The sequence below is a fragment of the Prionailurus bengalensis genome, chromosome E1, assembly GCF_016509475.1.
Source record: "Prionailurus bengalensis isolate Pbe53 chromosome E1, Fcat_Pben_1.1_paternal_pri, whole genome shotgun sequence".
In the NCBI taxonomy this organism is placed as follows: domain Eukaryota; kingdom Metazoa; phylum Chordata; class Mammalia; order Carnivora; family Felidae; genus Prionailurus; species Prionailurus bengalensis.
In genome coordinates, this window is record NC_057347.1 from 29,962,113 (window position 1) to 29,986,779 (window position 24,667).

Consider the following 24,667-nt stretch of genomic DNA (forward strand, 5'->3'; position numbering starts at 1 on the left):
TATTATTTTTTTTTCCTATGGAGTTTTTTAATAGCTTAATAAAACACTTCTCTTTTGAAAGATTTTCCTTATTGACTACCAAATCAGCTGACTTACAAAGTAATCATTTTCTCCTTATTATTAATGACCTAATGAAGTGGGTTTATACATTTTAAGCAGAGGTAATATGATAGTCATATTAGACCATGCAGTTTTATCTTGAGTAATGGTGCCATAGTTTAGGCTTTTTGACACCTGGCAAATGACTCTGAGAGTCCCCTTCCTATTTTGGCCAGATTGAGAACATTTTAACTGCTTTATTTTATTGTTATTTTTTTAACTTCCTTATTTTGAAAGTGAAGAAACCCAGCCCAAGGAGGTGAGATGGTTAACCGAGATTTTCGTAAAAACCTTAAAGGGGCGCCTGGGTGGCTCAGTCGGTTGGGCGTCTGACTTCGGCTCAGGTCATGATCTCACTGCTCATGAGTTCCAGCCCCGCGTCAGGCTCTGTGCTGACAGCTCAGAGCCTGGAGCCTGCTTCAGATTCTGTCTCCGTCTCTCTCTGCCCCTACCTGCTCGCTCTCCGTCTCTGTCTCTCTCTCTCAAATATAAAAAATAAAACAAAAAATTAAAAAGAAACAACAACCTTAAAGAACCCAGTGAACTTCCTCTATGGCAAAAGGAATGCAAATTAACCTAGTACTTACATATCACACATTCTAACTGCTATAGATTTGGCATGAGGCTAGTGAACTCCTTTTGGTTGGTCAGTTGGACACAGAAATGAGAAAGGCTATGTCTATCATATGATTTGTTCTCCTGCCCATCCACTTCTCTTTTCCTTGGATCCATTTCCCTTTTACTTCCACACTCTGGACATTTTCCCCTGGAGTCCAGAATTCCCAATCTACTTGCAAGGTTTGGTCTTTTCTCTCTCATTGTAGTCGGTTCCTTCTCCAGCCAAGCAACTATCCCTCTGAGCAGGCATAGCCAGCACAATAGAGGGTCTGTGAGTGTGTGGTGAGCCGGCTGGCTGGGGCAAGACCACTCCGCTGCTCCTGAAATAGGCCCCACGCTATTGTGGTGTTTAATTATCAACAGCATTTCTACCACCCAGTGTCTGAGTGGGTATTTGTTCTAAGACCTGCCCAGCTAATTAACTAGAGGTGGGGGTGGGGGTGGGGTGGGAACTTGGTGTTCAAAGAATACAATTACGGTTACTGTTTAAATCCTGAGATAAATAATGATCAGACTGAATGTTTTTTCCTCACCATCAGAGTCTAACCTATGGATCGCCAAGTACACACTACTTCTTAATTTCGTCTTGCACTGCAATTGATGAGTTTTGGCCTGGTTGATAATTGCTTAGAGCAATATAACGAGGGTAAAATGTAAACTAATTTCAATTTTTAACTGAAGGTGTTAGGGAATGATTCATTTGATTTGCTTGAAAAAATGAATACATGTGCCCATTACTAAATGATATGACATTCTACAACTTAGCAACAACTTTTCTATTGTTACTAGCATTTTTCTTTTCTCTCTTTTTTTAATTGATGAGAAAAGGAGGCACAAAGACAATCACTTAAGTCTCAGTATCCGAAAGAGCCTCAGAACCAGCCTTAGGTGCCTCTTCTTATAGTACCCGTGGCCCAGGAGAGGAACTCACTGCTCACTAAGGTGGCCCTGTCTATTCTCACTGTCGGTTTTAATTTTAAAAGAGTTTAATTTAGGGGCGCCTGGGTGGCTTGGTCGGTTGGGCGTCCGACTTCGGCTCGGGTCATGATCTCGCGGTCCGTGAGTTGGAGCCCCGCGTCGGGCTCTGTGCCGACAGCTTGGAGCCTGGAGCCCGTTTCGGATTCTGTGTCTCCCTCTCTCTCTGCCCCTCCCCCGTTCATGCTCTGTCTCTCTCTGTCTCAAAAATAAATAAACGTTAAAAAAATTTAAAAAAAAAAAGAGTTTAATTTAATTTTAAAGACTTTCCTCATCCTGAGTCGAAATCTGCTTTCCTCTTATTTCCAAAGTAGAGGCAAAGTGATACAAGGGCTTTGGGTCATAGATCCGGATCAAGCACTGCCCGTTACAAATGTGTGATCCTAACCAGTTATGCTACCATCTGAAACCGCAGTGTCTCATCTGAAAACTGGCATAGTAATAGTACCTGTCTCATAAGTTGTGATCAATTATTGATAATCTTTACATAGATGGCTCTCAAATAGTGCAGTTTTGTATTATCATTATTATATTCATTGGGCTGTGTTATATGTTTTAGAGGCACACAAAACTAAATCAAATACTTGTTTTATAAAATAGCTCTGTTCTTCCATCAAAAAAAAAAAAAAATCTCTGACCGCAGTTAAAAATTTTCTGCCCCAACTACTATTCAAAAATATATTATAAAAAAATGGTGTCAATTTTAACCCTATCTGTTATTTCAAAGAAGGAAACAAGGTCACTTAGGTATAAACCTTGAATTGTAAGCCAATATCCTCTGGGCAACCAAGAATGGCAGTTCATAAAACGACAACCTTCTAACAACCTCACAACTGACTTGTTTTCAGGTAGGAACTCAAAGGAAATACTATAGAGGAGTCCAATAATCCAATGTTTTTTAATTTAAAAACTCTCATAGCAGAAAAGCTCAAAACCTCAGTTTCAATTTACCTGTCTTGCTAAGGTTAAAGACTCAGAATTCACTTTGGCTTCACTTAGGTCTTGACCTAAGTCTTCTTTTCAAGTCTTGACCTTGAAGTCTTATTTTCAGGTTTTCCCAAGGACTTTTAGAATGTAGTTCCAAAATGTTTTAGAGATTTGGAGATTAAGTGTTTCATTTTAATTACTATGGCACTTTCTCCTCTTAGAACTCATTACGCCCTGGACATGGGGCTCTGGAATGTTCTTCCCTGCTACTTTCCAGCAGAATGTGGATTCACAAAGTCCGTATTATACAGCTTAAGTTGTAATTGTGGTTCTTTAAGAGACAATGACCCAGAGAGAGACTTCTGTCCCAGCTCTCCCAAACTCCAATGGATAAATGGACATCTCTAAAACAAGCATACAAAACACTTGAGGAAATTATTTAGAAAATCCAAAGCAGATCACTGAATGATGTCATAGCTTAACTATGAAATAAGATAACCATATCTTTTGCCAATACTTTCAAGTACTGTCTAATAGAAATATAGTGTAAGCCAAATCATTTAAAATTTCCATAAAAAAGAAAAAAGTGGTATCGACTTTAATAACCTATTTTAGTTTACTTAGTAGATCCAGACTATTATCACTTCAACATGTAATCCGTGTAGAATTATTAATGACATAGTATAGATATTATATATACAAAATATATAAGTGTTAAGAAGTGTTTGTATTGGGCAGTGTTTTCAAAACACAAACTATACAACAGATGCATAAAATATTTAAACTCTTCACCAGAAATTCTTGGGTTGTTTTATATTGTTTTTGATATTTATATTGGCTAACTAACTGTCCCATAATAGCCACACCCTTCTGCACTGTACTTCTGAGCTGGGTCTGTGTGACCAATCACATTCAGCAGGAAATGATAATACGTCATTCCTGAGATTAGGTTATAAAAGACACTGTTGCTTCTACCTTGGTTTGTCTCTCTATCTCTCTGTCTGCCTGTCTCTCTCATCATTTGCACTGGGGGAAGCTAACTGTCATGTCAGGGAGCAGCCCTATGGAGAGGCCCATGCAGGAAGGAACATAAGTGTCTTGCCAACAGTTATTCTGAGTAAGGTTGGAAGTGGATCCTCTACCTCAATCAAGCCTTAAGAGGATAGTAACGGTTATGTTGGGAGAATTTAGGGACGTGGACCTAGGTTGTGAGCATGTGCATGTGCACATGTATGGATTGAGTGGGTTGTCAAAGGTATCCTTAAACTTTACCTGTCACATTTTAAGTTTTTACAAGGAGAATGTATTCTCTGTTGCATGTACATTTAAAAAATCAAAAACAAAAGAATGAGGGACAATTAACTGCTAAAGAGCAGGTGAACAGACCTTAGGTTGTGGCCACCGGATGTCTAAATAATTACTCGGAAATATGAAAAAAGGTCAATTCACTCAGTATTTAGTAAAATCATTCCCTTCAAAAATAAACAAGACATTCACACCTTTCAAAAGAAGTGGCCTTGTGATTCATTCAATTCAATGAAGCACATATTTACTGAATGCCTACTGTTTCCTGGGGATGCCGAAATGAATGAGACAGACGGGTTCTGCTCTTATGGAGTTTACATGCTAATGCAGGAGAGACAGTAAATAAGCAAAGGAAATGGAAAAATACATATACAGTGATAAGTACTATGTAGAAAATTTAAGTGATGTGATTAGAACGTGACTTTAGACATTGGACTTGGTGGCCAAAGAAATCCTCACTTGAAGATTTGACAGTTAAGTGGAGATGTTAGGAAGGAGTTGGTCAGGAAGGGATCAAGACGAAAAGCAGCCAAGCACTCCAAGCGTAGGGAACAGCTAGGACAGAGGCCCTCAGGTAAGACAGTGGGGTGTGTTCACGGGATGGAAGGGAGGCTGGTGGGGTTAGTGTATCGCGGGTGAGGGGTGAGCAGTGTGAGATGAAGCTTGAGAAGCAGGTCTGTAAGTCCGGGTGAGGATTTGTACACCTATTTTAATGAAGCAAATAAAAATATCTGGGGACTCATTCTAGAGACCTGCCCAAAGCTTGTTCTTTACATATTCTTAATGGTTGCAAATCTTTGTCCTTTGAGGGTGGATTTGATTTCAGGAAACCACTCTAAATCATCTGAAGCCAAGTCTGGTGAACATGGAGGGTGATGACGCGGGGCAATGCTGTTTTGGAACAAAAATCAGGTGTGACTGTAAGCAACGAGTCAGATTTTCTCATAAACTGGCTCTGAGGACAAATCCAGAAGTGTTTGGAGCAATGGCCACTCTGTTGGAACAAGTGTGGGGTCTCCCGTGAGGACCGTGTTAAAGGATAACATTTGTTTGGCTTGTAGACTTTCTGGTGTGTTTGTTTACATAAAGCCAGCCTCATTAGTTTATAGTCACACCTCTTAGACGTGCCCTGAACCAGTCCCAGCACTGGCACGGACCCTCGACTCCTGCAGAAACTTGTGGCGCATCCTGACGTTGTCTGTCAAAATTGTAACATCGGCGTCCGCGCCATACTCGCGTGATGGCTACGGGGCAATTGCGTTTTATGAAGTCACTGAACATAACTAACTCTGGGCGACATCTCCCAGTTCCACGGGCAATACCTGAGGGAAAGTGAGAGAGATCACAGAGAAATGCAGAGAGGGCCTGCAGAGAAGGGAGAACACAGCTGCAAGGAAGGGCAGAAAGACTGAAGATGAAGTGCATCCCACCATCCTTCCTGGTCCGCATCATTCAACAGTGTAAAGCTGAAAACAGTCAGGCTCCCTCTACGGCCAAATTCTACAACAGTACCTGGAAAAATAACAACGCAACAATAGCAAAAGATACTCCCGAGCGTAAATTGCTGGAAGACTTACAGGTATTTTCCATACTCTGTGTAATGCGCTCTGCACGTAACTCATGTGCGTGTGTATGTGCATAAATTCAATACCTGTAATTCCCAGCAGTGGGAGACAGGGTTCAAAATTTCAACTGAAGATTTCTGAGCACCTACTCTGTGCCGGGTACTGGGGTCGCAAGACAGACAAAATCCATGTGAGTGACCAGATTTGTACATGGTAGGTATCCAAAAAGAACTCGTTTCTTTATGATTACTGTTTATGGACCCTAGATGATGTGAAATAAATAGCAGTCTCAGAAAGGCAAGGACCCCACTGATGATTCGGCAAATTCCTTCTAGAGGCTGCTGAACTGGGATTTCAGAATGGGGGCAGAATATGAGTTAGTCAGAATGAGGCAAAGGCTTAGACTGGGGACTTTCACTTAGAGAGACAAGTCTTTCTTGGATAGCGTTTGTTCAGTTGAGCAGGTGTCATGGCGACTGGGATACTGAGTGGATGGAACGACCAAAGGCACAGTCCCTGGGTGTCGTGAGGTGCTTCTCTACATTAGCTGTCCTAGTTCCAGTCCTTTCTAGTCTGTGCCTGTTTCCTGAGCTCAGCACACCAGTCCACCTGGAAGTATTTGGGATTCTACTTTAATCAAGACTGATATTAGAAGGAATGGATATTACTTTGCTGCTTGCTTAAAGATGGGAAGAACGGGAAAAGTCACTGAATAAGGATACTAGATTGATCTAATGAGTAGGCCGGGTTCTGCATGTATTTAACATGGGGGTGGTGTGCAAGTTTGGGTGGCTACTTCTGGGACTTTCCCGATAAAGAAGGAAATGTACATGGTTGAGTTTCAAGCCACGTTTGTAAAGAACACCTTGCTATGGTGTTGTGATTCAGGAGCTAAAGACTGAAAAGCATGCCTGACCAATAATTTAGAGTTAGGTCCCTAAACTCAGCTGTGTCTTTGTGATTCCTGCAATGAGCTGGGGAGAATCACAGAGGACTTGCTTCAGAGTTGTGTTGAGATCATTGGTTGGCAGAGTGGAAAGCACATCGGGCTGGCTTTCAGAAGGGAACATACAGGAAACAGAAGACAGAAAATTAACCCTCGTAGAGACTCTGTACTCTGCTTTGGAATACCTGACTGGCATTAGAAGAGGAGCTGACGGAGAGTCAGGGAAGGAAAGAATTGAGGTGTGATAGTGAGTGTGCTGATGCTTTTACACAAATACCAAAGCATTTAATATAGAGGAATTGGGTTTAAATCCTACTTCTGCCATCTACTAGCTTTGTAGCATTGGGTGAACTATTTTGACTTTCCTTTTTTTAATGTTTATTTACTTTGTTTCGAGACACACAGAGAGAGAGAGAGAGAGAGAGAGAGAGAGAGAGAGAGAGAGAGGCAGCAGGAGAGGAGCATAGAGAGAGGGAAAGAGATAATCCCAAGCAGGCTCCATGCTGTCGGCGCAGAGCCTGACCCAGGGCTCAATCTCATAAACCATGAGATCATGATCTGAGCTGAAATCAAGAGGCAGACGCTTAACCAACTCAGCCTCCCAGGCACCCTTGACTTTTCTTATTCTAGTTTCTTCATTGAGCAAAAGGACGAAACAGACTCCCATCTCATAAGCCAGTTGTGAGGACCGAATGAGGTGATGCAAGCAAAAGAAGTTTTACAATGTGTAAAACACTAGAAGAAATTAAGACCTCATTGTTATTTTTCTTCTTTTACTTCCTGCCTCTGCAACTTCTGGGGAACAATTCGCAGCAGGTGTTTGCTTATCTGGTTCTGGCTGGCGAACCCTGGTGTTTCTCATGGGCTGGCTCGCACTCATGCACAGAAGCAATTCTGTGTCTTTTGTACTTGATATATAAAGTGAATTAAAAATCCCTGAAAACAGATTGTGCTTTTCTATCATGCCTCTCTCCAACAGGAAAGGCACCTTAGGGTATAGGACAGAACAAAACAATATACCGTAGGATTTTAGCAAATGGCACAAAGGGAAAGATTCAGGGCCCCAGTCCTCCATATTGATTATTTGGAAAAGCAGCAAGTTTGCATAGAAGGATCCCAGGCATGGGTGTCCCACAGAGTTGGGTTTGAGTCATTGACGTCCCTGTTCACCTGCCAGATGTATGACCTTTGGTTAGTCACGTAACCCCCTCAGAGTCTGTGCTACCATGAAAACTCATGTATATGGAGACTTCATAGCTACCCAATCGATATTCCTTTGCCATTTTTACACATGTGGGAGTCTAACAGGGAACTATCTCTTTGACTTCTTGGGTGGCCAAGGTGACTTAGGTGTCCTATTTCCTGGAGGCTAAAACCTAGGTTTATCTCTCATCTTCCTTTACAACTTTGTGATGATGGTTCTGGTTATCATCCCAGAGGGAATGAGAAAAACCAGGGACCTTTTGAATGAATTTGTTTTTGGTTTAACTAGATATTTAGTACGTGGGTTCTTTTATGGAGATTTAATTATGCACAAGGGGACTTGGGGAGATTGGGAGTCTCACTGGTTTCACAGAAAATGCAGAATTCTTTGTAGTGTCTCAGGTAAGTGGGACTGATGTTTCATCCAGCCCAGTGCAGGCAACATCTGCATGAATGGTTCCCTTGTTCCTACAGAATGGGGCTCAGTCCACATTCTCTATGTTCAGACCCTCTGCTCCTCTCTCCACCGCTCTCTCACTGGATCTTTGAGATAGACGTTATTGCAATATAAATTAGAAGGTAGCAAAGAGGGCTTTCGATTTCTTCCATCTCTATTTGCCCACCCCTACCCCTCCAAGCCCCCCGCTCCACTAGAAAGAAGTGACACTTTGATGAAAGAGCTCTTACTGAGAAGCCCCGATCCTATGGAACCCAAATCCTCACTCTGTGTGACAGGGATGTGGTGAGCCCAGCATTTTTAAAATAAAGAGTTTTCTGATACAAGGATCTGCCTCTGTACGTAGTCTTTGGGTGGTGGGGGTTTATGAAACTTACGAGCAGAGATGTGGCCTCTAATTATATATTTGCTTGCTTCTCTGGGTCTCACCGCTTGGAAGTAAGTGAATCAGTATTAGTGAAAGTAACAGTTTGATGGGTTTACTTTTTTCTTTTAGGAAACATAAAAACTGTGGCTTGGAGCCATTGTGGTCATTGGGTCAGAGAGTTTGCACCAGGGGAATGTGAGTGCCCACCTCGGAATGTCGCTGTAGGGTTTAAAGGAGTGAATGCATGTAAAGTGCTCAGAATAGTGCCTGGCGCAGGGCAAGGGCTGTGCGACTTCGTCCTGTCCGCTCCCGGCGGGCTCTGCCACCAGCCCCAGAGTAGCTCTCTTTGGCAAGTACTCTCAGCTCTACTTCAAAACACATCCGGAAAGCCGCCGGTCCCGAAAGACCACGCGTTATCGGATTCCATTTACGTGAAATGTCCTGACTGGGCAAATCTATACAGAAAGACAAGGTAGCTTAGTGTCTGCCTAGGACTGGGAAGAGTGGGGAGGTCGGGCAGTGGTAGCTAAAAGGTGAGGTGTGAGTGAAGAAAAGGGTCTAAACCTGATTGTGGTGATGGTTGCACAACCGTGCATTTACCAAAAACCACTGAACTGTACATGTGAAATGGGTGAATCGCATGCATGTGAATTGTATCTCAAGCTGTTCAAAGGCGCATCCAGAATTCCGCACCAGCCCGCCACCAAGGTCACTACCCTGCTAGTCCAAGCACCTGCATTTGTCTCCTGGACCCCTAACCAGTCTTCCCAATTTCGCAGCGGCCCCGCCACTGTCTTATCTCCCGCAGAGCCCTGCAGTGATCATCTCAAATGTAAACCAGAACACATTATTCAGCTGCTTAAACTGCTCTGCTGTCTCCCCATCACATTTACAATCAAAGTGAAACACCTTACCGTGGTCTGCAAGAGCCTGAATGGTCTTCCTCCACCATCACTCTCCCCTTGGTTTATCTGCTGTAGCCACACTGGCCTCGTTCTTCAAACAGGGCAACTCACTCCTACCTGCCTTGGCAGCTTTCTATTTGCTATTCACTCTGCCTAGAATGTGACCCCACATGTCCTCACTTGGCTCATTCCTTGATATCCTCTAGGACCAGGCTCAAATGTCACTGCATCAGAGAGGCTTTTCTTGCCCAACCCTATTTAGAATAGTCCCCACTCTGTCAGTCTCTAGCCACTCACTTATTTTCTTCATCACATTTGTCACTATTTGCGTTTACAACTTAATTGATCTATTTACTTGCTTACTGGAAGTCTCCCCCACTAGTGTGTAAGTTCTATGACAACAGGGATTTTGTCTTGTTCACCATGGTGAGGTGAGCCTAGGTACCTAGAACAGTGCTCTGTCCTCAGTGTTTGTTTGTTGTTGTTTTTTTAACATTTATTTTTGAGACAGAGAGAGACACAGCATGAACAGGGGAGGGTCAGAGAGAGAGGGAGACACAGAATCTGAAACAGGCTCCAGGCTCTGAGCTGTCAGCACAGAGCCCGACACAGGGTTCGAACTCACGTGGGGATCACGAGATCATGACCTGAGCTGAAGTCGGATGCCCAACCGACTGAGCCACCCAGGCGCCCCTGTCCTCAGTGTTTGCCGAATGAATGAATGAATGAATGAATGAATGAATGAAGCAAGCCACCATATTGACTGTGGACCCAAGACACTAACCCACATACACACTTAAACCTTTTCTATGTATACTTCCTATTCTATACCCTCACTTGGAGTGTTTCATATATTTTAAAACTTGGGTTAAATTCTTAGGAGGAAGTTCTTTCAAGGATCCCTTTCAATTCCACTTGGTGTATTCTATGTAGCACGTAACTTGATGCCTACACTGGTAAAATTCTATAGGTATTTGCATGAAAGTCCGTGAAAACATGTAAAGGAATTCTGAGCCTATCTTCATCAACTGTTCATGCTGTAAATGTCAGTCATGCTATTTCAGTGGCACGAAGCTGGATCTAGCCTTAATAATACATGTTTTTATCCCCAGGTTTACTTACAGTGTGGACTTTCTCTGGCCCCTGTCCTCAGAAGAATCCTGGCAATGGGCACGTTGTTGGTCATGATGGCGATATCCAGGGGCGTCAGCCCCTCACTGTTAGGGGTGTTGAGATCCAGCTCCTCTGGTGTATACTGATACAGGAGGATCTGCACAGCATCCATGTCCTGTTGTTCGACTGCTTCAAACATGGCTTCGTTGCCCTGGAAGTTCTGGAGGACAAGCACACACGCAGGTGAGCACACTTTCATAGACCGGCTTGCCTTGCAGCTTAGCTGTTTTCACTTCAGTGTCTGCATCCCCACTCATAACTGCAATTGATCCCAACAAACACGACTTGTTAAACACAGCTGGATCCTCCCTCCCTCTTGTCTAATGGCCATTGAATGGATCTGTACATTTAGATGCATTGAGACCATACAGTAGGGCATGGCTAGTCTACAGGTAAGGGCAAACACCAGCTTTTCTCGAAACCAGTCTTCTGTGCGAAACCATCTGATAGGTCATTAGAAGGTGTCCCATGAGGAACGTGGCCTGCAGTCATATAAATCTGGTACACACTGGATTCGTCTAGGTTACCACACTATTTTACTATAAGACCCGTCAGGGCCTTTGATAATTCTAACATGCAGTTATGCCTCTCTGATAGGTGAGAAATATGACCTATTTTAAATATTTGTGCAGAGAACATATTTTTCATTGCATTTGTTTTAACTGCCCCTGGAACAGCATTCTACAGAACACAGTTAAGGAAGTGCTGGCATAGATAACGCAGTACAGGTCATTTAAATTACGACTGGCTTGGAGTTGAGAGCACGATCTCCCCTCCGCTCATCCCCTCTCTCCCCATCCCCACGTCTCTTCTCTTCTATCACTCAGACCCAGATGCTGTCATCCCTTGCCTGGATGATGGCAATGACCTGCCCATTGCTGGTTCTTGTCTCCTCCAGCCCATGTTTCATATTGAGATGAGAGTAGTCTCTCTCAAACTGATGTTACATACCCCTTCCTTTCTGCAGCTCCCAAATAGCTCTCACTGCCTGCAGGCTGGCTCCCTAGCTCCTAGACTCCTCTGTACTAACTAACGTCTGCACCTTCTCAACCCCGAGGCCTCAACCACCGAACACCTGGCATTGCTGAGCCCCTGAGGGAAGGGCTCAAGAGGTGGTGTCCAGGGAGAGCTTTGGTGGTTGGGTGGCCACCTGTGCTGAGAGGACCAAAAGTTGAATGTTCACAGGATTCAAATCACCTATATTAAAAAAAGTAGCTAACGACAATATGATTCCACTGAAAAGTTCTACCAGAGATTAATAGTAAATAAAGGACAAAAGGTCTGGAATTCTCTCATACGGATTTCTGTAGCTCATGGGAGAAGAGCAACACATACACTATTTCTACATCTGTTTGGGATCTTCTCTAAGTGTTGTTTGCTCTTTAAAGAATGTTGAAATACCATCGCTCCTGACAGAGCTTAGGGCTTGCCTGATCGAACATATTCATGGTTGGCAGGTTTAATTTTAGTACCATCAAAAATCAATTCTCTCCATCAAAGGTAGCAGGTCAGCTTAAGTGAGTACAGGACACATGGTTGAAATCTGAGGGAAATACAATGCTATTATGCAAATACTTGTTTTGACAGTGGGGTCCCAAGGGATAGAACTATTTTGGTGTGCAGCTCTCTTTGCTACAGGACAATCTACTGAATGCAAAGGTGTTTTGTCTCCAATCTGCCAAACTGAAGAGCCTCTGATGCGTAGGCCTTAAGTCAGCCACAACCAAGCCCTCCCAGAAGATGAGCTTGAAATGAGACAACAAATGGGAAAGCAGAACAAAGTCAACATGCTGCCCTGTCCACAGTTGTGTATTTGGTTGTCATTCTTACTATGCCTCATTTCTCATGCGCCATATTTGCTCTCACTCTGAAGTCCTTTCCTCCTCCATGCTTTCGTTGGCAAACTCTAGCGTGTTTCTCTTGGGAAAGCCTAGGGCTCATTTCTGTTTGAAGCTCCAACAAATGGTGTTATTGCCCCCTGCAGAAATGCCCTTGCTGAGCATGTTGATATATTATGCCCTCAGCTTTTACTGATGGTCAGTATCAGAAACTACTCTATGAGAAAGTCTATAACATCACCAATACAGACCTTTATACTCTATTACAGAATTCACTGTGATGTCATATAAAGGCCCAGAGGACTATAAACAGGAAAATACTCATTTCTCCTGGTAGACTGATATACTTTCAGTTATCAGCTAATGGGATGCTATAACCACTTGGGCTTCCCTTTTTGCTTTGACTGATGAGGAGCTCAGAGATAAATGTAATGATAAATTTTAGGTACTATATTTGCCGAGGCTTTTAGTATATCTGTTTCTATTTCTATCTTCATCATTTTCTAGTTTTTTTTTTTAAAGAATTTTTTTTTTAACGTTTACTCATTTTTTTGAGAGACAGAGAGACAGAGCATGAGCGGGGAGGGTCAGAGAGATGAGAAGGGGAGGGGCAGAGAGAGAGACACAGAATTCGAAGCAAGCTCCAGGCTCTGAACTGACAGCATAGAGCCCAACACGGGGCTCAAACTCACAAACCGTGGGATCATGACCTGAGCCGAAGTCGGACACCCAACTGACTGAGCCACCCAGGTGCCCCATTTTCTACCTTTTTTCTTTTTCACTCTTTCCTTCCTTCCCTTCCTTCCTTCCTTCCTTCCTTCCCTTCCCTTCCCTTCCCTTCCCTTCCCTTCCCTTCCCTTCCCTTCCCTTCCTCTCTCCCTCTCTCCCTCTATCACTTTACTTATTTCCCATTATATAATACATACACTTTTTTTTTTTTTTTTTGGCCTGGATTCTGTTTTGAATGCCTCTGGAATATACATGGGCTGCACATTACAAATAATTAAATGAAATATTCATTGTTTATTTGATACTTGAATGAATACTGAAGCTTTCAGAAAGCTTATATCATTCATGCTCCACAGTTATCAAACTGCTATTTTGTTTGTTTGTTTCTCTGATATATTAGAGAAAGAAAAACTAAGAGAAAAGAAGGGGCAAGAAATTAAGAAAAAGAAAGGGAAACTCCCGCAATCACTCAAGCTTTGGCTTCAGCACAGACACATGTGGTTCCTGCCTTATCTTACTCTTGGCACTTGTAGACCTGCAAACACCAGGTTCTGAAGTAAACGTGGAACATCTTAGCATCTCCTTAAACCCAAACACAACTCCACAAAGCAAGCAGAGACAAGAATCTAAAGCATGTTATTACCACTGAGGTCTTCCTGAGGCTCAGCCGGTCCGTTCTTGTTCTGAAATAGGCCTCATCGAACGAAGAGTGGCTTCCCTTCAGCTTCTCAGAGAGGTTTCTGTACAGGCGTTTGGCAGCGTTGGGAGACGATGGGGCACTATGTTTTTTCGACTGAGAAAGATGCAGATTCTGCATTTGTTGGGTCATTTTCACAAAGCAGTTCCTGAGAAGAGGAAAACCTGATGTTGTATCATTTACACAACGTAATTATAAGTTGACAAAGAATTTTATCATCACCAGTAACCATCTGGAATCCTAATAAAATACTGTAGCTGGAGGCGACCTTCGAGATGAGGGCCAGCTTTTTCATGTTATAGACGAGAAGGCTGAAACTCAGGGAGGGAAACAGCTTGTTTACAGCCACGTAGCTAATTGGGGACAAGAATGTAATGACTATATCCATTTACTATCTACACATATACACTTATATACACACATGTATACGACATGAGCCTTGACTCAAGTCTTTTGGTCTCTGTCCCACTGAGGGGAAGTGTCTCAAATCTATAACCAGTTCTGTTCAGTTCCCCTTGGGTATATGTAATTGGGACCTTTCTACTTACCTCCTTTTAGATGCTGCCCTCTGTTGGGTATGGTTGTTCCCTGCAGATACCCCTTCTCTTGAGGTGTTAAATTGTGCGTCTTGTCTGAGATTTGGTGAGCTACCCCAGTGCCCAGAAGTTTGGGGGATTTGTATCCATAGCTCCATCCCTGCTCACCCCAGATACTCCAGATAGTGTCCTCTGGGGGGACTCACTACTGGTATTCTCCAAGTAGTACTTGACTGTTGTTCCACAAACCTCTAAACAGGTCCTCACCAATGTCACACCTGGAGTCAGTTTCCAGGAGATCAGCCACGCCATTTCAAAAGCCATCCACTATTAAGTTGGGTACTGCTACTGACATATTGATGCTGCTGAGGCAACGGCTGCCTGGCATGCATATGTGTACTGGATGAGCAAATGCACGAGTGAAACAACTGGCCAAGGCAATTATGTACACGGCTTCACCCCGGGGAAGCCTCTAGTACACTGGGCCCAGATCTCTCTGGAGCACACTGCTGCATTCTCACCACCTTCCCTTGAATCTCCGATGGAGTCTTCCATTTGTAATGCTGCCATTGTTACATAGCTGTGGCCCTTGGATGTCATCTCCAGTCTTTGAATTGTCATAGTTTTATGGATCTCATGATACAATATCATGTAAGAATCTCTTTTATTAACCCAACTCATCATGGGACTGACTTTGATGATTCCCCAATTTCTACAGGATAAACTCTAAGTTCTTTGGCCTCACGTACCAGTTCTTACCTCTCCAGCCTCATTGCCTACTGTACCTCTATGTTTTATGTTTCTGTCTTTCTGATCTCCTTAGAGTTTCCTAAATAGTTCAAACTCTTTCCTGCATCTGGGTGCTTGTTTGCACTGCTTTTGCCTGTATTGGAATCCCACCTGTGCCTTCACCACCTAGGAAACAATTGCTGAGCCTTAAGGTCTATGCTCAAGGGGTCTCTGACAGTCTGAGGCAAACGTGTATTTCTTTACTCATTCGCTTGGTATATGCTTCTTACAGAAAATATTTTATTGTATTGCAACTCTTTGGCTTTCTGTCTCCTAGCTAGTCTATATGTTTCTCAAGAACAAGGAATGCCAGGGGCGCCTGGGTGGCGCAGTCGGTTGCGCGTCCGACTTCAGCCAGGTCACGATCTCGCGGTCCGGGAGTTCGAGCCCCGCGTCGGGCTCTGGGCTGATGGCTCAGAGCCTGGAGCCTGCTTCCGATTCTGTGTCTCCCTCTCTCTCTCTGCCCCTTCCCCGTTCATGCTCTGTCTCTCTCTGTCCCAAAAATAAATAAAACGTTGAAAAAAAAAATTAAAAAAAAAAAAAAAAAAAAAGAACAAGGAATGCCAAGTATGAATTTTTATATCCCCAGCACCTAAAATGTACCTGCCTCAAAGTGAAAGAAACATGATACAGATTAGGCTATGGATTGCTCCTCTTCCAGCTACTGACTATGTGATCTTGGGTGAGTTATTTAACACACCTGAATCTTATTTTTCTCATTTATAAAATAGAGATAATACTAATAGCACATTATGGTTATGAAGATTTGGTGAGATAATGCATGTAAAGAGTTTAGAGTATAGAAAACTCATGAAAGCTATCATTTTTTGTTACAGAAGATGCTCAGTAAATACTTTCGAATAAAGGAATGTTCATATGAGAGTCTATTACAAGTAATATTCTAAGGAACTACTCAGAAAGCTCATTTTCTGCTCATACTTCTGAACTGGGTTCCATGTCCATTGGCCCCAACTAACCTTGACTTACTTGCACATTAACAAATGGAGATCTATCCTCATTACATTGTTGAATGTCTTTAGGCACCTTTTAAGTGTTGCTTACAATTTCCTCCAACACAAAAAGCCTTCCCAGTACCTTCCAAGGTGGTCAGATCTATTCAGGGTGAGTCACGTGTATCAGGCCCCACCCAGTCTTTGCTGAATGGTCATATTTACATTTGGGAGGATGACTTAATGCACTCTCTGTAGTGTGTATGTACATATGGGTGTGTTTTCATAAATCTTTAATAATCTCTTCATTTACCTAAATGCAGAAATAGAGTAGGTGATTTGGCATCTTCCTCCTTCCATCTACACATCCTTTAACTTTGATTCAATAGCAATTATAGCGTTTCCTCTATATCTTGCCATTCCCACAAAAAATCCAGATTGATATGCAAGCTGGCTCACATGGAGATCGCCTTAACCTCTTTCTTTCTGCCTTCTGTCTCTAGCCTTTTCCTTCAGCGTTAATGCCCCAGTTCAAGCCATCTGTCTTGTCTACATCATTATCATTCCCAAAATAACTCTACATTCTTTTGTATCTCACACAGTGCCCAGGAGTCCAGTAAATAAATTCTTGTCGATTGATCAAATTCCAGTCACTTGCCCTCTAACCGATGACACCTGCCCACATGGCTCCTTTTGTCTTTGCTCATTTCCCATCTGTTCCCTTCAGTCAAAATAGGTTGACTCTCTCTGTCTCTCTGACTTCCTTCTCATGCTGCCCCAGCTGCCCCTTCCTTCCTGGCCATCTTTCAGCATGTTTCTATTCTTCTAGATTTCATCTATCATTATATTTTCTTTTCCCCCTCTATATTTAAAATGTTGTCTGATGAGAGAGACTGAGAAAGACAACTCCGTGTTATTTGTTCTCATAAACGTGCACACCCCTCCCAACTAACTACACTCTTAAGGTTTTACCCTTATAGAAACGGCTGGGCCCTTGCAAAGCATTGTAGCCTTGGATTTGGAATTTGGCAGACCCGAGCTTGGATCATGATGTTGTTATCTATAATCTATGTGACTCCAGGAACTTTATTGAAATTCTTGGAGTTCATTTCATCATCTGTAACAAGAGTTCCTCCAGAGTTATGAAGATGAAATGAATTAACAAATGAAAGCACGCATCCTGTGCAATGCTTACAGCAGCCACTCAATAAATAGCAGAAATTATTAAGATTACCTCAATCTTCCCAAACCAGAGACTCCAAAGTACATCGTAGTAATTTAAATAGTTTTTTTTATTGGTTTTAAACATTGCTTTAATAGATGACTTTGCATACTTATTACACTGTTTAGTTTTTATTTTGATAGAAAAATACAAGTTTAGATATTTTAATATGTGTGTTTACAGGAACTTGTAGTCAAACAGAAAGCTGAACTTCAAACTATGAGTCGAAGGAGAGGAATAAAGATAACTCTAAAGAAAAATTAAAAAAATAAAATGAAACAAAATAAGAAAACATAATAAGTAGAAATGTAAAATGATGCAGCAAGGCTAACACTGAAAATATCTGTGAGTACAATATACTCAAATAGTTTACTTTTCCTAATGAAAGAGAAAACTCTCCAACTGGGATTTTTAAAAAGTGATTTACAAGTGGTACGCCTAAATAAACATTTTACAGAAAGATTAAAAATGGAAGAATAATAGGACAGTGGGAATGGCAGAGTAATGGCCTCCAAAACTCGTCTCCTTCACAAAAGCAATAAGAACATAGCAGGAAATGTCAAAATTAACTTCCTCAGGACCCTGGAAATTAACCAAAGTTTGCAGCAACCCAGGAAGTGTTTATTTGAGAAAAGTGGCTGATTTGATAAGAACAGGGAGCTATGTGGCATTTTTAATGTGCTCAGTTCCTAGCTTCCCCGGCTCTGTGGTAGCCCTGAAAGCCAGCAGTGTATATTCATGATAAAAAAACAGTAGCTTGGCAGCCACTGGATGTACAAAATGGTGATGCAGCCTCTTTCAAGACCCCATTTTGAGAGAACTGTCTTTTGACCTTCCTGGCGGTTCCCTAGAAGGCCCCACTCCCAAGACTTTTCTTGATTTGACCTGCCTCAGGGTTCACCAAGTGCAAATAACCTTTTCCTCTAAGGCATCTTGTCAAAAACAAACATCAGCAATTGTTTAATCATCACAGCTGCCTGAGGGGGTGGATAAAAGTTGGGGCAAACAATAGACTAATCAAAAAGCTTAAAGGGAAATGCTGGGGAATGCCTGTCCATAGAGGACTTAGGAAAACTGACGAGTGGCTAAGGGATCTACCAGACCACAGGTATGCCCAGGGCTGGGAGCCTTCTCATAAAATACCTGAGAAGCTCTTAAGCTCTTCTCTCTGTCTGATGCTGGGGCTGTGTGCAACCAGGAAGCGAAGGGTCAGGCAGAGCTGTCAGCTGTCTGGAGAATACTGAAAGTGTGCCCCAACGTGTGCACAGAGCCCTTCTGTTAGGACTGGAAGACTTACTGGTTTCAGGCATTTAAGGAAATTTGTGTTCCGTCATTAGTTGACCACTAAGCTAACCAAGCAGAGACATCAGTGGTCACATGTGACAAAGAATACAGATGTCACAGATTTAATTATGAAAAATCACTAAACAATAAACTCTGAGGAGGTGGGATTATGGGATAATCTGATTTCTAGAGTTACCGTATTATAATATTTAAGATGCCTAGTTCTTTTTTCAACGTTTTTATTTATTTTTGGGACAGAGAGAGACACAGCATGAACGGGGGAGGGGCAGAGAGAGAGGGAGACTCAGAATCGGAAACAGGCTCCAGGCTCTGAGCCATCAGCCCAGAGCCCGACGCGGGGCTCGAACTCACGGAATGCGAGATCGTGACCTGGCTGAAGTCGGACGCTCAACCGACTGCGCCACCCAGGCGCCCCAGAGATGCCTAGTTCTTAACACGAAAAATATGAGCCATACACAAAACAAACAAAAGTATGTCCCGTTCACAGGAAATAAAGCAGTCAATAAACATTGCCCATGAAGAAGTCTAAATGTTACTTATTAGGCAAAAACTTTAAATATGTTCAAGGAACAAAAGGAAACCACATCTAAAGAAATAAAGAAAATTGTGAGGATGATATCTCATCAAACAGAGAGTATCACTAAAGAGGTAGAATTTATAAAACAAATCCAGAACCAAATAGATATTACGAAGTTGAAAGGTAAAATAATGGAAATGAATAATTTACTAGAGGGGTTCAACATCAAATCTGAGTAGGCAGAAGAAGGAATCAGCAAACTTGAAGATCTATGTACTGAGGTTATCCAGTTTTAAAAACAAAAAGAGAAAGAAATGAAGAAAAATGAACAGAGTCTCAGAGAAGTGTGGAACACCATCAAGTGTACCAACATATATATAATAGGAGTCTAAGAAGGAAAAGAAGGAAGGGGGAGAACATATTTGAAGAAATTATGGTCAAAAACTTCCCCAGATTAATGAAAAGCATTAACCTACACATCCAAGAAGCTCAATGAACACCAAGCAGGATAAATTCAAAGATATTCCCACCTAAATACATCATAATGAAACAGTCAAAAGCTAAAAACAGAGAGAAAATCCTCAAAACAACAAGAAATAACTTCTTACATACAAGGAATCCTCAAAAAGATGCACAGCTGATTTTTTTCACCAGAAAACCATAGAGGACAGAAGGAAGTGGGATGACATATTCCAGATGCTGAAAGAAAAAGACTGTCTCTATCCAGCATAACGACCCTTAAAAAATGAAGGTGATATTAAGACATGCATGGCTAAACAAACACCAAGAGAATTTAACAGCAGACCTTCCCTACAAGAAATAGTAAAGGGACTCCTTCAGGGTACTAGACAGTGACTCAAATTCACACAAGGAGAGATAGAGCATTGGTCAAGAAACTATGGAGGTAAATATAAAAGGTAATATACATATAAGGCAATATAAGTCTACCTTTTGTTTATAAGTCTGTTATTCTACTTTCTGACTTAACACAATGAAATGAAAACAAAATTAAGAGAACACAATTGCATTTACAATAGCATGACACTAACAAGATTCAAATACTGACAAATTTAACAAAAGAAGTACAAAATGTATTAACCTTTTCTCAGTTACTCTATTTTCATGTGCCATATGATTCCCGTTGGGGATTTTACTGATATATCATGCAACCCCTACAGCACCCAACAAAGTGTCTTGAAAATGATAGTAACACTACTCTGCATTTTCGCATTAAATTGAACTGGGGAAGAAGAGAAGACTCAAATGACGAATGAAATACCTGATGGGTAAAATAGATACAGAATCCTGGAGGAGAACTGGTAGGGAAATTGTTTTTGTCATGTTAGGTCTGGGATATCACTCTTCAGAGGGCATTCCTTGTTAGCCATTTTCACTGAAACACTCAACAGGTTGAGAGCTATAGTTACATTTTATTCCATTCTTCAACTGCAAGATAATCATGGTGATTTTAAACACAGTATTAAAAGTAGGGACTTCGATATCAGGCTGATCTAACTTTGGATTTTGACTCTTCTACCTATTAACTGCAAGACACTGGGCAGATTTATTTACCTTCCCTAAGCTTCAGTTGCCTTATCATTAACAGTATTCTTTATCTCAATTAAAAAAGTCACGTCTAAAAAGGATATTAGCATTTTAAATGAGATGATACCTATCAGTAGTTTAGCAAAGTGCCTGAATGCCTGAAATAAATAGATGTTCCAATATTTTTTCATGTAATCAAATATTTCAAAAATATTTGGACGTCTATTTATTTCAGGCCTATTGTTCCCAGGCAACTACTCATCTGCTTTCTGATACTACAGATTGTTCTCCGCCCCCGCCCCCGCCCCCAGGATTTCATAAAATGGAATAATCACTATTCTCTCTCTGTCTCTTTAAAATATGGCTTCTTTAACTCAGCTTAATTATTTTGAGATTTATCCACACTGTTCTATTAGTAGTTCTTCACTTTTTCTTGCTGAGTAGTATTCAGTTGGATGGACATACCACTATTAATCAGTTTTTAGGCATTATTTTCATAAGAAAAAACTCTTGGTGCTCTCTCTAAGGAAAGAAGATGTATCTTTGTTTTCTCCAAAGAGAAGGTCAAACAAGATCTGTTGAGTGAAGGTGGGCTGGTCTCTGCAACATAGTTTTAGACCAGAATTTAGGAGATGTGATGAAATCCTGCATGAGAAAGCTAGTTTCTAGTTTTATACTTTCTTTTTCCATTCTAATAGTTTCTTTGCCCCCACAATATTTGATAAAGGTCATGTTAAATGTTACAGTCTGCAGACATTTAAGGGGGGAAAAAAAAACCCGATTCTACACAAAACTCTTCCAAAAATTTGGTTTCATTTTTGAGGCCAGCATTGACCCGATACCAAAACCAGAAAAAAGGCATTATAAGAAAGGAAAGCTATTGTTCAATGTCTCTCGTGAACATAGAAGCCAAAAAGTTCAACAAAATGTTAGCAAATAAAATCCAGCAATATACATAAAGGATAATATATCATGATCAAGTAGGGTATATTCCAGGAAAGCAGGATAACATTCAACCACTCATTGATATAATTTATTACATTAACAGAATAAAAGAAAAAAATGATATGGTCACTTAACAGATGCAGAAAAAGAAGCATTTGACATTATTCGATATCCATTCATCATCATCATCACAATAATAATAATAATAATGATGATAATAATAATAATAATAATAATAATAATAATAATAAAGCTTTCAGGAATATAAGGGAACTTCCTGAACCTCATAAAGATTCTCTACAAAAATCTACAGCCAGCATTATACTTAACAGTTAAAGACCAAGTGCTTCCTCCTAGGATCAGAAACAAGGCATGAATGACCTCTCCTATCTCTTCCGTTATACCGGGCATTCTAGTCAGTGTAGCAAGGCAAGAAAAATAAAGGAAAGAAAGAAGCAAGACAGTCTTCATTTGCAGATGACATGAACATTTTGTAGAAGGGTCTAATAAATCTACAAAAATCTACTCAGCAATAAAAGTAACAAATGTATGCAAAACTTGTATACTTGAAACTACATGACATTACTGAGTGAAATTAAAGAAAACCTAAGTAATAGAGACGTATACCTTCTTCATGCATCAGATCAGAAGAAATCAGTATTGTTACAATGTCAGTTCTTCCTAACTGAGCTCTAGATTCAGCACAATCCCAATATAGCAGGGTTGTTGGGTTTTTGTTTGTTTGTTTGTTTGTTTTGTTTTGAGAAATCGAAAACCTGATTCTAAAATTTTTGTAAAAATGGAAAGGATTTAAAATAGTCAAAATAACTTTGAAAAAGAAGAACAAAGTTGGAAGACTTACACTACATGATTTCAAGAATTGCCTCAAGGCCACAGTAATCAAGATCTGTGGTACTGGTTTAAGGATAGCTCTCCAGATAAAGACTGTGGCCCAAAGATAAGACATATAAATTTCATGAAACAGAATAGAGAGACCAGAAATAGCATGCACATCCATGATCAATGGAGTTTTTAAAAGTTTACTTATTTGAGAGAGAGAGAGAGAGAGAGAGAGAGAGAGAGAGAGAGAAAGAGAGGGGGGTGGGCAGAGAGAGGAGACAGAGAATCCCAAGCAAGCTCTGTGTTGTCAGCGCAGAGCCTGATGCGGGCTTGAACCTATGAACCGTGAGATAATGACCTGAGCTGAAATCAAGAGCCGCCCGGGTGCCCCTGATCAATTGATTTTTGACAAAGGTATCAAAGTAATTCAATAGGGAAAAATATTTTTTCCAACAAATAGTGCTGGAACAATGAGATATCCATATGCAAAACGAAAACAAAACCTCAATCCCTACCTCATATCATAGAAAGTAACTTCAAATGAAATCGATTGTAGACCTAACTGTAAAAGATAACACTGTAACACTTCCAGAAGAAAATAGGAGATAGTCTTTGTGAACTTGCATGAGGTGATCATTTCTTAGAAGAGGTACAGAAAACAGAAACCATAAAATAAATTGATTAATTATACTTTATGAAACTTAAAAACTTCTGCTGTTTATTTCAGCTTATCCCAGCTACATTTTTGGAGGGCCTGTAAATATATCTGGGGCCAACCGTAAGGAAACAGTGACAGTAGCCTGGAGAATCCAGATCCAAAATGGCAAGAATAATCTGTGGAGAGTGGAGCCTCCCCAGATTTACTTTAAAACCACCTGTTCCCTGGGTTTTGGCTGCTTGCTCGACTCGCGAGCCTTGGCTGCCACCATTACCCTGTCTTCTAACACCAGCTGTGTCACGCGAAGGGCGGGTCCTGGCACGGCCCCCACCATGCTTGCTGTGACAGTAGCTGCAGCAGTTCTGACCCAACCAGACCCATGAGGTAGGCTCCAGCTTTACTAATGGCTACCCTGAGGGACTGGGTCACACTACCTGGAAATGTGAAAAACTGGACCAATGAGAGGCAAGAGACCGGAAGCAGCCCGCAGATGATTTCTTCTCCATTCCTCCCTTGTGGATTGCTCTGAGGGCTTCTTGGAAGCAATCACATACAAACAAACCACCAGATGTGTTTTCTTGTGAAGCTTGGCTAGGTCAGTTACAAACCACCTATATTTGTTTTTTCTCCTTCCTTGACTCATTTCCCTTTTTTCCTTGATGGCTTGACTCTTGATGCTCTGAGGTTGTGTCTCCCAATACCCAACAGAACATTCATGATTGGTTTTTGCCTCAGGTTTTGGTTTCACAAGCTAAGACAAAATGTAATAATAACCCTAGGAGAAAGTTGGTACTATTATATCATCACTTTTCAAATAAGGAAACTGAGGCCCAGAGAGGTTAGTAACAGGTCCAAGATCCTACAGCTCGTAAATGAATTCTGACTCCAAAGTCCATGCTTTTAGCGACTCTGCTATTATTCTGCCTGAGGGAGCTTGGTCTGGCTGCCTGTCGGTTTCTTCCTAGACCTTGATTCTGAAGAGATCTTGCCTTTGTTATGAGTTCTGGCACGTCCAGAGTCCCTGTCTCACAGGAGCTTGGTTGTGGGACTTTCTCATCATATTTGTATTGTGAAAAAAGATCTGGGCCAGTTTGGATGAGGAGCAGTTGTAAGACAAAGCATATTAGAAACAGCAGCTCCAGCCATTCTTGACAGCTGGGTAGACAGATACATTCAGCGAAGGGAACATTTCTGACTGAGACAAGGTTGCTCTTCAGGCTGTGATGTGAACTGGGGACCTTCACACTTCAACCTGCCTGTCATTAGACAGAAAGAAAGTGTGACCCTTCTCCTCTTCCCCACTTGCTATTAACATGACGAGTATGTCTCTGATTGCTGAAGAGTGGGCAATTCTATTACACTGATAATATATAACAGGGTGGAAATAACCTTTCAAGTTCCTGTGCATTTAAAAAAATATATTTGGTTATTCAGTGGTAAGTTTTGAAAAGTCAGTGGTGACTTCACAGCAGGAAGAAGACTATATTTGAAGTTTTAAAAGAATGTTTAGGAAGAAGAAGGAGGAAAGAATCAATTTTGATTCTGTAGTCCAATAA

General features: G+C 41.4%; 1 protein-coding gene across 1 annotated transcript in view; it reads right to left on the reverse strand.

Moving 5' to 3' along the window:
- ANKFN1 (ankyrin repeat and fibronectin type III domain containing 1) overlaps positions 1–24,667 on the reverse strand; it is a 151,113-nt gene that overhangs the window by 122,127 nt on the left and 4,319 nt on the right. Inside the window, exons 2-3 of the mRNA XM_043584002.1 lie at positions 13,751–13,952; positions 10,490–10,700 (exon numbers count right to left, since the gene is read on the reverse strand). Coding sequence (XP_043439937.1) covers positions 10,490–10,700; positions 13,751–13,936 — 397 coding nt within the window. The 5' untranslated portion in view covers positions 13,937–13,952. The remainder of the gene's footprint in view (positions 1–10,489; positions 10,701–13,750; positions 13,953–24,667) is intronic.